This window comes from Enhydra lutris, unplaced genomic scaffold, assembly GCF_002288905.1.
Source record: "Enhydra lutris kenyoni isolate GAN:26980312 unplaced genomic scaffold, ASM228890v2 scaffoldscaffold43, whole genome shotgun sequence".
Taxonomy (NCBI): Eukaryota; Metazoa; Chordata; class Mammalia; order Carnivora; family Mustelidae; genus Enhydra; species Enhydra lutris.
In genome coordinates, this window is record NW_019154127.1 from 11589309 (window position 1) to 11602707 (window position 13399).

General features: G+C 53.2%; 1 protein-coding gene across 2 annotated transcripts in view; it reads left to right on the forward strand.

The window, feature by feature from the left end:
* LOC111155713 (beta-site APP-cleaving enzyme 2) overlaps window positions 1–13399 on the forward strand; it is an 84654-nt gene that overhangs the window by 46406 nt on the left and 24849 nt on the right. The window contains exons 4-7 of one of the 2 annotated variants that reach the window (XM_022516039.1): window positions 2059–2187; window positions 3341–3475; window positions 5045–5146; window positions 9464–9613. In XM_022516039.1, the coding sequence (XP_022371747.1) occupies window positions 2059–2187; window positions 3341–3475; window positions 5045–5146; window positions 9464–9613 (516 nt within the window). The remainder of the gene's footprint in view (window positions 1–2058; window positions 2188–3340; window positions 3476–5044; window positions 5147–9463; window positions 9614–13399) is intronic. The other variant, XM_022516040.1, reaches the window with a different exon arrangement.

The following is a 13399-nucleotide window of genomic DNA, read 5'->3' on the forward strand; positions in this document are numbered from 1 at the left end:
GGTAGGAGAGGTTTTACCCTCCTCGCCCAGAGCCTGGGGGGGGGTGCTCTAGAGCCCCTTTCTTCTCAGTACCGTAGGGTGAGCTTAATATGAACTGTGTAGACTCATTTTAATAACATACCTTCCTCGGTACAAGTTCATAGACAGCGTGACCGAGGACAAAACATTGCTTTGTTACCTGGCTCTGACGGGGAAAGGTATGAGCATGGTTGGGTTCATGCTGATTCTCTGGGGAACAGCAGAATAAAGCTGACTTGCCTGCAGTGGATAGTGCTGAAAATAAGCTTCCTTGCAAATAGTGACTTCTGGGTCCCCAGGGGTGGCCGGGCTTGCCACACGACCTTCTTGTGTACGGAATTCTGAGATGAAGGCGATTGGCTTCCTATCCCAGGTTTGAGGAGATGGTCATGGGATGGGGAGGACGTGGTGCGTGGCTGGAAGTGCGGCTTGGTGGGCCAGAGCTGCTGCTGAGATAGGTTGGCCGAGCCCTCAGTGGTGGCCACGGCGCGTGGCGACCCTAGTCAGTCATGATGCTTCCCGCCAAGGATTCCCACCGAGGCTGTGCCTCAGACCCTGCCCTCCAGGGTCTCACACCACGGATGCCTGCGTCCAACTGCACGCCCCTGAGCTGGGCTCTCTCGGGTTGACCCTGGTACTTGTATGTTTTCAAAGCTCAAGAGGGAACCTGAGGAATGACTGGGCAGAATCCTGATAGATCCCTTACTGCGGGCCAGGCAATGTTCCAAGGCTTTTGTGTGTATTGGCTCATCTAAGCCCCAGGAGCAGCTCCGGGAGGCTACTGTTTCCCCATTTCACAGATAAAGAAACAAAGGAACCGGTCACATGGGGAGCAGGTGGCGAAGCCAGAATTCAGTCCCAGGCGGTGTTGCCTTTGCTGCCTCCCACGCAGGTGGCCGGGAGGACGGCAGCCTGGGTCAGCACCACACCCAGCCCACTTCGTGTCCGTCATCCCCCGAGACGCCAACGCACACGTGGTGTGAGGATATCATGCCCAGTCCTGCCAGAGAGGCCACAGAAGCCGGAGGAGGCGGCCAGACGCAACAGAGTTAAATAAATGAGAAGCTTTGTACTTGCTAATGGGCTGTGCCCTTGCTCCCCCCAGAATTACAGTTTTCATTCTTATGGGCAGTAAGTGATAGTCCCGGTGTTGACTGCCAGTGGTCCGAATCTGCCCGGCAACTGGGCCGCTACAAGTAAATTTCCATCAGGAACCAACATCTCTGAGTGATCCGTATCCCTGGTTGTCAAACCCAAAATCTATGCACAGGTCCCTGACTGGTCCTCGGGACCAGCAGCCCTGGAGGCCCACCCTCAGTGTAGAGCTGTTCGCACACTGAGTTCTGGAGACATGGGGCGCCCTGAGTGAGTGCTGGCTCTGTGGAAGGAAGGCATAGGCCACTTAGGTCCACTGAATTATGGTAGCTGGGAATCTGGGGCTTTTCAAGTTCAGGGACGCAGGACTGTCCTTTCCTGCTGCTTTCCTGCTCCCCGGAGCTCAGCAGAGTCTGGGGTCTGAGAGGTCTCATGCTTAGCACCTGGCGTGTGGCAGACGACCGTGGCCTAGAGATATGAAGCACGTTTTCTGAAGCCACAAAGGCCACTCCCAGAGGCGCTTCTCTCCTTGCTCAGACTGAGATGGGAGCCCACCAGCCCCGTTGGTGACCCACCTCCATGTCTCGTGCCTGCCTCACAGGGCGTCGTGGTGATAATGTGACGACGTACCAGCAGCTCTAGAAATAGTGTCTTAGGTTTGCGTCTCTGCCTTGCGCAGGGACCGTACAGATCTTCTCTGTCTCGTTCCGATTTTAGAAATACTATCTTATTTTTCCAACAGAGCCACACAGACAGGAAAACATTGCGTAGTAGGAAGGTCTGTTGCTGGTTTCCGAATTACTGCCCTTGAACAGATGGTTGTTGTTTCCCCATGAAAACAAATATGAAGAAAACCAGGTTTGGACCCCATGCCCCATGTCAACTTCGGCTTGGTCCTCATCTCCGCCATGAGTCATGGGGCTGCTGTCCTTGTGTCTCCTACAGCCGTCAAGTTCCCTGGAGACGTTCTTCGACTCCCTGGTGGCCCAAGCAAGGATCCCCAACGTCTTCTCCATGCAGATGTGTGGGGCGGGGCTGCCCGTGGCTGGATCTGGTACCAACGGAGGTAGTCTTGTGGGTATCTTTTAGTCCTCAAGGGGGGAAAAATATCACAAATGAATCGGGCAGCTTTTCTGTTTGTGAACACCCTGGTGGAAATGCTAGACACAGAAGTATACATCAGTACTGTGGAATTTTGATCACCCTTCTTATAGAACCTTTAAAAAAATTGGGTAAAATTAGGTATTATTTTTATCTTTTCTAATTATCCTGCCAGCCAGAAGCTGATTCTCATTGCTTCCCCCAATTCTATGAAAGCTTTTTAAAATGATTTCCTAGAAAAATTTTGGCAGGTGGGAGAGGGGTGGGTGAGGACCAGTGGGGGGTGTGGCAGACCCAGGGTTGGTCCACTGGTTGAAGGAAAGACTGGCGATTTCCTAATTTGGTGCCAAGACAGGGACACCTGGATGTCCTTTCTCTGCACAAGGGCGTACACACGTACAGACACACAGCAGGAAGTTTTCTAGTGAAACACGAACAGATCAAGGCCACCAGCTCTGTGGATGTACTGAGGCTGAGTGTCCCTTCAATGGACCCTGCTCCCCCGCCCCGATGTCTCAAGCGAGAGGTGACAAGGACAGCACACAAGAAGGGCCCCTTCGGGGCAGGTGCTGACAACCCCCCAGTTGTCAGCTGTGAGAAGCAGACACGCAGTTGCTTTCATTTGCTTACACTACACCCGATCTGAATACCTTACTTATCCCCCTTTTCAGGACAGAGGACAGCCTAGGATATGTGGGGCGATGTTTTATAGTTTTGCAACATCAGATTTTGATTAGGGACGCTCCTTTGTCTGCCTTCCATGCAAACGTGTGAGACCATTAAGTCCTCCTCTGTCTTCTGAGGAACTGAATTCTTGTCCGACAGTGTGGCTCACTGTTCTACCTCATTCGATGGGGGTTACATCTTGGTATGATAAGGCTAGAATTGGAGGGCCATCCTTTACAGAAGGGAGACCACCAGAGCATCTGGAACAGACGAGGGCACAAGACTGTTTGACCTTTGGATACATGGCCCCCAAATGTTCCCTGTTTAATTTCCAAGCATCTCTGTTTTGTAACATCATCGTAAGACGCGGATGGGGATTCTGATTGTATGCTTCTCAGTGTAACCTGTGGCTATGCCTCCGTATTTTTTCTCTTATACCTATAAATGTTTTCCTTCTCAGGTCCTGGGTGGAATTGAGCCAAGCTTGTACAAAGGAGACATCTGGTATACCCCTATTAAGGAGGAGTGGTACTACCAGATAGAAATTCTCAAGCTGGAAATCGGAGGCCAGAGCCTGAATCTGGATTGCAGAGAGGTATGCCCATCGTGATCTCTTTGTGTCACTTTAATACTGTAGCTGGGACTGGAATAGGAAATTAGAAGGTATGGGGGCACCTGGGTGGGGCAGTCACTTAAGTGTCTGGCTCTTGGTATGGCATAGGTCATGATCTCAGAACCCTGGGATGGAGCCCTAGGTTGGCTCTGTGTCCCGTGGGGAGTCAGCTTGGAGTTTCTTCAGTCTCTGCCCCTCCCCCAACCCCCGCCACAAGCATGCACGCTCTCTCTTTCTCTAAAATAAATAAATAAATCTTAAAAAAAAAAAAAAACACAAGAAAACTAGAAGGCACATTACAAGGTAAATCAAAGATTCATACATTAAAAGTGATCGGGCCTTTTTGTATCATAATGAACTCCTCCCTCTAGAAGACTTGCTTCCTTCCAGTCACTCAGCTTCATAGGGAAAAAAAAAAAGCATAAACCGGCATGTCCAAAGAGCACTGTAGAGCCCCTTTCGCCATTCCCCTGGGCTTGATGGTTCAGGACTGTGTTTCAGAGGTTGGAAGAGCAGGTTTTTAATCCGTGCAAGGGAGAAAACGGGGGCTACAATTAAGCAAAATGAAACTCAAAAGAAACCATCCGCTTTGCCTTCTGTTCACCCCTCCGCCGCCGCTCCCCTCTCCCTCCAGGACAAGTCATGCTCTGCAGAGCAGCGTGTCCTGACTGTCCTCATGGGGGGGCAGACGTGCAGAGGTGGGGTGCCACATCCCGCAGGAACGCTGTGCACGCCCTGTCTGTGCTGGGCGTTCCTGGGGGCCGTAATGGCATCGTGAGGAGGACAGCTTGTGGCAGGCAGTCCCCCACAGTGCCTGCAGGCTGGGCGTCTCGTTCTGTGCCTCCCTGCCACCACCTCCTTTCTCACGCACCCACCACGGTTCCCATAGGCACAGATGCCTCTGAAACCCACCCGAGCTCAAGAGAGCAGTGCTTGCTCCTTCTAGGAGAGTCTCCAGTCCTGAGGCCACAGAGCTGGCTCTCTGGTCAGAGGCACTTCCTTACACTAAAGAATCCAGTGATCGACTCCAAGGGGAGGGCTACAACGCAGTGCAGACTTCCATGTGTGCACATGTGAGATCCTCTCTCTGAACGTGGCTGTGGTTCCATCCTAAATCCAGATATGGTGTGTCTGGCCATCCTAATCGTCTTTCTCCATTTCTGGGATAATAGTTGCTTCTATAGGATTTGCATAAATGGTAACTGACGTGTCATTTGAATCTGGAAAGACACAGGGGTCTGCCCCCTTTGCCCTTGGGAGCTCCTTGACAGGGAGAGGGTCGCCTGGGCACCTCCAGATGGGGTAGTTGTCTGTGAGGTGAGAGCTGTTGATTTTGGACACGTCCCTTCCCTTTCCTGGTCTCCGTTTCCTTTTCTGGGAAGTGAGAATGTTGGGCTAGCGTCCAAGTTCCTAGACTGTGCCATGAGTAGAGTCACCGGTGAGGTCCCCCGGCTGCCGGAAGTTGTGTGTGGCGGACCCCCAGGGACAGCAGACTAGAATCACATTGCCTAGAACTCACGCCCTCTCCCCACCAACCCGCCTCTATTCCAGTATAACGCAGACAAGGCCATCGTGGACAGCGGCACCACACTCCTGCGCCTGCCCCAGAAGGTGTTCAACGCGGTGGTTGAGGCTGTGGCCCGCACGTCTCTGGTGAGTCCTCAGGGTTCTGATAAATCCCGGAAAGCCCCAGGTCATGACCACATACTAGGGGAGGCAGCACTCCTGTGTATTCAGTAGTCTTCATCTGAGGGATTGTTTTTTTTTTTTTTTGTAATTTTTCAACTATTACTTATTAAGTTCACAGTCTTACTCTTAACTAGCAAAGAATTTCTTCAGATTAACCTCAGGGGATTTGGATCTGAAGGTGCCGGGCTGTTGAGTATTTCAAATAATAGCAACCTGGATGGAGTACTTTTTTTTTTCTTTCTTTTTTTTTTTTTTTTAAAATAAGAAAAAAAGCCTCTTGGTAACATTCTATATTAGAGGAAATAGTGAACCAGGAATATGTTCACAGCCTCTAAAACAAGACCTGTGAACCCCAAATCGTACTCTTTTTGGCCTTCATTCAGGCTGTACTGAGATTTGAATTATTCCGTAAAAGAATGTGATTCACGGAAGACAAAGGCCGATCAGCCCGTATAATAAATTTAAAAACCCTGCTCAAGAACAACATGAATTTTGGAGATGCGACTGACAGCATCCGGTATGGCCTCAGCTTTCCATCTGGTTCCGGGCAGCAGGGTAGAGACCAAAGGGTAGACCGAAGGCACTGAGTGGGAAGAACAAGGCTTCAGGGGTCGGATGGACCCAAACGGAGGCTGGTTTCGGCTGCTCGCTAGCGGGGTGCCTGGGGCGGGATTTGGGCCCTCGGAGCCTCCACGTTCTCCTCGCGGGGCTGTCGGGGGTGCTGGAGTACAGTGCGCCCTGCGCACAGGAGCTGTAGAACAAGAAGCGTCTGATGTCCCACCGGGCAGCTGCTCTTTGTTCGAACGTGAGACAGATGTTCTTCTCTGCTCCCTGGGTGTTGTCCTAAGCCTGCCTTTGTACAGCATCACCCTTGAAAGGTCACCAAAAACCCGTGTCTCCTGTGCAAAGTCTTCATGCTGGTTCTAACACCAGCCTGACTCCCACGACTTCCCCGGCCGAATCCAAAGAATGATGGGAAAATGCTGAGCAGGTCTTTGCTGACGGATTCTAGCAGGAGCGGGGGAAGGAGGAAGGGGTTTTGGGTGTCCTGAGCCAAACTTCAGAAGTCTGGAGCTGGCGTGGGCAGAGCTGCAGGAGAACGGAGAGAACGGACAAGAGCCGTGAAAAGAAGTAGCGCAGAGGCCCCTTCTGAGCTTGAAAGGACTTTCGGGCAGCAGTGGTCAAAAGCCACAGGAAAGCTCCTATCTTAGCCCGTATCTGCTGAATCAGAAAAAAAGGCAAGGAAAGTTTTTAGTGCCCTCGATTCAGAACACTGGCTGAAAATCAGACCGTGCTTAAAATATGGAGCCATATGCTGATTTTCTTCGGTAGTGAGAGTGTCCTCGGCAGACCTGACACGAGCCTCCTCAGACTGAGTATTCCGGGCTGGAAGTGTGTGAGGACCACCCCGCAGGACTGGCCCCACCTCTGGGGAGCCCGGGACTCTAGCCCCCATGGGAGCCACAAGGAAAGAGAGTGGCACCCCTAGGGCATCGTAGCCCGTGGTTGGTGGTGGTAGAAGAAATGGGATTACAAGATTTGTTTGCCTTGTCTAAAATTATCCTCTGATTCCAGAGCCTGTGTCAGGAAGGGGAGGACCTGGGAAGGTTCTCCGTCTTGGGCAGGAAAAGCACAGCCAGCTAGGGGGAGGGAGAAGGTGGGGACGGGGGAACAGACGAGGGCACAGAGTCCCTGTGTCCGTGTGCCTGGACCGAAGATGGGTGTGTTCTTTCTCACCTGTTGTGGTGTAAGCTTGCTTTCTGGTTAAGGGAATAACCTGGCTTCAGGGAATTAAATGCAATGCCAGTGTTGGGCTGTCTCCTGGCCCGGTTTGTTCAGATGGGAATTTAGGAATGCATGGTCTGTATTTTGAAATGGAGTTCTGTAGACACCAGAGGCCCAGGCACCCTCTCCTCCTAGCTGCAGCGCCCTGGTGCTCGGCCCAGCGCTCCCCCACCTGTAAACTCCAGATGCGGGATGACACCTGCCTTCGGATGACTTCTGACTCTGAACTCTGTGATCTGAGGGTCAAAACTGTCCTCCAAGGACACGTGGCATAGCCTCCAGGGAGGCTCTTGGACTCACAGACGCCTCTTTGGAGGCACAGGGCCCCCGTCCGATCTGGAGCTGGGATCCTTAGGTGAGTTACCAGGCCTGATCCTTCATCTGCAAATTGGAGCTGCCCACAGGCACTGACGTGGGGCTCCCTGCCCTGGGTGCAGACCCAGCCACCCCCCAGCTTAGCCCATCGTTCTGGCCAGCGAATGACCCTCATCGACTCATCTGGCCTCTGGGATTCCGCCTTCCGACAGATAGTTCAAATCAACTTTTACAAAAGGTGAAAATGTATTAACATTTTATGTTACAAATGTTACAATGTTACAAACTGTTAAAATGTTGCAAATCAGTCACAAATAGTGTCACATGGATGGTCTCTGGAGTAGATGAAAAACCCCAGGGCGTTTTCTCCCCACTGTGTGGTCCAGAGGGAGGGACAGACGGAGGGAAGGACGGAGGGACGAGGGCAGGCAGGCGCACACCTGCCGCGTTATCTTCCTGCAACAGAGCACCCAGCACTCACCCTGCGAGGCTCCACTGTCTCTGTACTTGCCCTGCTCGTCTCCGCACCATCGTACTTTCTCTCTGTTCCCATAGCACCCTCCTTCCTGGACTTCCCGTCCCTGCGCCCTCTTCGTGGGTGTCTGCTTTGCTGGCGCCATCCAGGGTGGGCCCTGGGCCCCTCTCTTCTCCCTGTATTCACCTGAAGGGGATTCCCTCGGTGCCAAATCATCGTTTCCCATCTGCCCATAGTGACTCTCGAGTGGGCCTGGCTGGACAGGGGTTCAGATTCCAGAACTCGTGGCCTTTGTAAATCCCCTTTGGACTCGTAAATCACACCTGGCTCTCCCCAAAGCTCGGATCTCTGACAGATGATCTCTGCTGAAGACGCCAAGGCCGCCAAGATAACCTCTGTCCCCCGGCTCCTGCTCCTTCCTATCCACAGCTCCTGCCTCCACGGCTGCCATCTGGTCTGTACAGTGAGGCAGCTTCTGTGCACGGCCCGCCCGCCCTCAGGCTCATCCCCTACTGCTCCTGGCCCTTAGCTGACTTCAGCTTTTCAGGGACGCTCCCTTGATAGTCACCCCTCACTCCAGGTCAGGACTCTCCTAGCCCCGCCCCATCCCTTCCACTCCTCGCTCCATCCTGCCCCTACCTCCGCCCCATTCCGTCCACTCCTAGCTCCACCCCGCCCCTAGCTCCGCCCCACCCCATACTCTCCTAGCTCCGCCCCCATCGCCTACGCTGCTAGCGTGTGCAGGGTAGGTCTGCTCAAAACTGTTCCTTGCCCTGGTGAGGTGGCGGGAGTTATTTGTGGGTACCTTGCGGACTGAGCGCCTAGAGGGCATGTGCAGGTGGCATCGCTCTTCCTCAGGTTCAGCCGACCCCTGCTGGGAGGCTCAGGTGTGCGCTCTGTGTTCTTGGCTGTTCATTTTTCCCACAAATATTTCCTGGGTTTCTCCTGTGGGCTAGGTGTTAGAACTGTAAGGTGGGCAGACAATATATCTCTGTCCTTCAAGGACTCAGATCACCGTGCAGGAAAGAGAAGGTAAGCAGTTACACCCATAAATGTCAAATTACAGCTGTTAAAGGAAGAAGGACCACGGGGAAGAGCTACATGGTGGGACATCAGCAGGGTGGGGAGGGCTTCCCGGAAGGTGGAGTCTGAGCTGATGCCGGGAGGAGGAGAAAGATATTCTGGCACTGCAGGGACCTCCCCCGCCCCCAGGGGGTAGTGGGAAGACTCTACACCAGGGGGCAGAGTGCTGTGCTCGAAATTCAGAGGAGAGGTGATGCCCAAAGCAGTCTAGAGGGCCACATGTGGGATGTAGCCTCTCTTCTAAAGGGCTATTGCCCACTACCGAGACCTGGGGCAGGTGGCTTCCCCTCTGTGTGCTCTTGTTTCCTCATCTCTAATGTGGGGCGCGGGAGTGCTGCTACTGTGCCCATGGGGGTTTGTGAGAATTAAAGTAATCAGTGCTGCAGAGGGCTGGCTGCTGAGTCCGACATCAGTCAGTACTCTGCGTGCCTGGGTGATCTTGACAGCCGTGAATTTGTCATCACCGGTCCCCTTCCAGAGGACTGCTGTCCCCGCCACGCCGTCCAAGAGAAACATGGTTTACCACCGCGGGCGTCTAGCGAGGTGTCGAGGGGAGCTGGGAGCTGCTTCCTGTTGATGTGCCAGAGTAGTCCTGCTTCCTCACGTGATCTCGTTCTGTCCAGATTCCAGAATTCTCTGATGGTTTCTGGACCGGGTCCCAGCTGGCTTGTTGGACCAATTCGGAGACACCTTGGTCTTACTTCCCAAAAATCTCCATCTACCTGAGAGACGAGAACTCCAGCCAGTCGTTCCGTGTAACCATCCTGCCTCAGGTATGAGCGGGGACCTGGGCTGTTCTCCCTGAACAGGTGACCTGCCCAAGTGCGGCAGTTCTCGCATCAGGTAGCGTATCTGTGCTAGGCTTGGAGTGTCACGAGGATGCTGTTACCCACCGCGAAACCGGGCGGCCCTCGTCAATGGGCGTGGGCCCCTGCTCGTGAGTCCGGGCAGGCCTGCTGCTCTCAACACGCTCGTGGACACATCGGGACACCAGCCCTGTGTGTGGCCTCCCTCATGAATCTGGTGGCTCGCTGGTGGAGCAATGGGGCTCGAGACTCCCACCATCCCGCAGCTGCCTCGTGGTGGTGGGGGGGGGCTCTGGGGGGGCGACGCACCCAGGGGGCCCAGAGCAGGCCCACCGCCGTCTGCCTACTCCTTCACAGTGCTGTGCCCTCAGGGCCGAGGCAGCCCAGACCCCCTGGGCTGGGGAAGTGGAAGGCCGAGAATGGAGGACACTGGTGCAGTGTCTACCACAGCACCAAATACGTTCTTTTCTTTTATGTATTTATTTGTCTTTAAAGACTTTATTCATTTATGCGAGAGCAAGAGTGAGAGAGGACAAGCAGGGGGAGCAGGACGGAGAGGGAGAAGCACACCCTGGTGGGCGGGGAGCCTGATGTGGGGCTCGATCCCAGGATCCTGGGACCATGACCCGAGCTGAAGACAGACAGACACCTAACCGACTGAGCCACACAGATGCCCCCAAGATATGTTTTTTTTGTTTTTTTAAAAAAGATTTTATTTATTTATTTGACAGAGAGATCACAACTAGGCAGAGAGGCAGGCAGAGAGAGAGGGGGAAGCAGGCTCCCCACTGAGCAGAGAGCCCAACACGGGGCTCGATCCCAGGACCCTGGGATCATGACCTGAGCCGAAGGCAGAGGCTTAACCCACTGAACCACCCAGGTGCCCCTAAAATATGTTTTTTTAAAAAGGAGAATAAAACTTGATGCTTGAGAGATGAAGACAGCCTTCTGTTTTCCGTATTCAAGAGGTCATTGGCTCCTTCCTCTCTTTCCTCCTCCTACACATCTAATCAAACACAGTGTGCTCTGCCCTGCTCAGTCATGCTTCTCACCTCCTGGTTCCCGAGGCTTGCACTCAGGTCCCCCTCTGTCCCCCTCTGGGGACCTCCACACACACTCTGTATGCCCAGTCCCCTCCTTTCTGCCCTTAACGCCCTCACAAAGTGATCTTCCTAGGAGGCAGCTTTCGGCCCGCTGTCCCTACTGTGAGCCATCAGTGAGTCCCCACCCTGTGCACACTGATGTTTTCATTTCCTGTGGCTCTCCGGGCCTCCCTGGACCCTTCCATGCCCTTGAACTGCCACTCACCAGTCGGCGTCCTCCCAGGCTTCATGCTCGCTCTCCTGACCTTTCCTTCTGCCACCCCCCCCCCCCGCCGAAATGCCCTCACCTCCCCCACTCCCTCGCATATCCAGATTCTTCCCATCCTTCAAGGTCCAACTCAGACAACCCTCTTTTGTTGAACCTCTGCTGAGCAAAATAACCCATTTGTGAGCCTCCCTTCTGACTCATAACGCAGGCTTCTGCCCCTCCGGCATGCAGTCATCCCTTTAGGGGGTATTTTATGCTGTGCCCTTTGCGTTTGAGCTCTCTTTTCTTTAAAAGCACATGCTCAGGCTTCTAGTTCTTCCTCAGTTACATTAATTCCTTGACAAGGAGAACCGTGAGATTGGAGGTCCTTGCTCCTTCCCTGGTGTGAGCATGCAGTGGGGACTAGTGTGTAATCACAGGTGTTTTGGAACAGACAGATCAATGTGCCTTTGTCGTGATTTGGTGACTTTGGGATAAAGGGTGGGATTGGGAGCTAGGGAAGGAGGAATGATTTCAGAAGTAAAACAAGTGAGAGTACTGCTGTTTCCCTTCTCAACTTGTCCGTGAGGACATGCCTTCCAGGAATGGCGGGTTACTGGGGTCGGGCTTGAGAGCCTCAACAGAGACCCGGGGATGGAGGACACAGTCACTGAGGCCTGAGCTACGTGCTCAGCTCCGCCCCGACTCACACTGTAACGCTGAGCAGATCACTGAGCCCTTTCTCCGTCTGTCCCTTTATTGCTAAAGGGAGAAATCATAATACTTGCATTTTCATTGCATACAGTGATGCTTTCTCCATCTTTAAAATAATTGCTTTTTATGGTTAAATTTTGGTCCATCAAGCAGCACAATGTGGATGTCAGGGTGGTCTGTAACTAAAGTCAGAAGTGAGCGTGTAATCAGGAATGGATGGCAGGGGCGTAGGTTGGCAGAATCAGGGACTCGTAAGATACAGGAGAAAACAGGCATTTGGGGGAAAAATCTGTGATGTCCAGGGCGGGCAGTAGCCTCCAGAGCTGGAAAATCCCTGGGGCTCAATGACTGGTTCCAGGACCTGGCACGGGCCGAGTGCGAGAACATAATGAGGGAGGCTGGGAGCGTTGCCTTTAATTTTTGTTATCTCTGCGTGAGAATTCAGTAGTATTCTCACGAGACTAGATGTTTTTTGGGTTGATTTGGATATGTTCACATTTTTGGTTTTCAAAAATCTGCTTCCCCTGCTGTTTTCCCGATTTCTTCGCAGCGTTCCCATTCCGTTCTCTTTCTGTCGCCTCTTCGGAGAAGGGCTTGAACGGGCAGTTGTGACGCATCCCGTGCTGATTACCTCCCATGCTCTGTGTGGCACTGACACAGCCCTTGCGGTCAGTGCTGGGCAGGGTTCGGGGGCACCTCCCAACACTACAGCTCTGTCTGCCTGCCTCCCTCTCCCTAACTTTTAAGGCAATCGTCAGGGCTCCTTCCCACCAAGGTTTTAGAATACGCCCCATGCCTGGGACCTTTCTGGCATCGGCAGTCCTCGACGGGCATATGCTTGCTAGCGCAGGAAGGAGCTGTGTCAAAGGCAATTGTCTTAAATTATGTCTGTCTCCAGTCTTTCCCCAAAACACACGGGCTGCTTCTTTTTTGGCCTGTTGACAAAAGCATCCCCCAACCCCAGCCCACGGGCAAATTCTGGTTTTCTTTTCCACATACCCCTAAAAATGTAAATAATTTCAGTCTACCACTGGTTGGTCTATTTGTGCTATTTTAGCTGAAGACAGACAGTTTATTCTGAGCTCTAGCCATCCGTCAGCTTTCCCCAGCTCGTTACAGCATCTACAGTCTGGAACTTCTATTGGCAGTCAGCTGGGACACACATACAAGAGTAAAAGATACACATTCGGTCCGCATATTTTAGCATCGATATCCTCAGTTACATGATAGGTGATAATTGATTGGGTTTTATTATAGAATTGGTTTCTTCGGAAGCCGGGGTGTGTTTTGTGTGTGTGTGTCCGCGGACATGCCTGGGGCTCACTTGCAGACCCTTAGGTGACGGTGCCGTGGCAGCAGGTCAGGGCATCCCCTGCCTTTGCCTCGTTGGAGTTGATCATGAGAAGTTGCGTCTTTCGTTTGATGTTCGTCAAGCTCAGCACCACTCGTGAGCATCACCTGCATTTAGTGAGGCCCTCCTGGGTGCCTACCGTCCCCCTGAAGCTGAGGCTCCGGGCGCACAGCGGATAACAGAACGACTCCCCGCCTGAAGGGAGGGCTTGCAGACAGATAGCCCAGTCGGGGAGGGTTCTGACTGCGGGTGCAGCTCTTGGACCCGGCAGTGGCCCCAGGTCTAACTGTTGAGGACACCAGGGGCTGCCACCGTTATGTCCTTGCTCACCCTGCTGCCACACAGCCCCTCCTCCTCTCACCATCCAGACGTTGGCAGGGGCGTTGAAGTTCATCTTC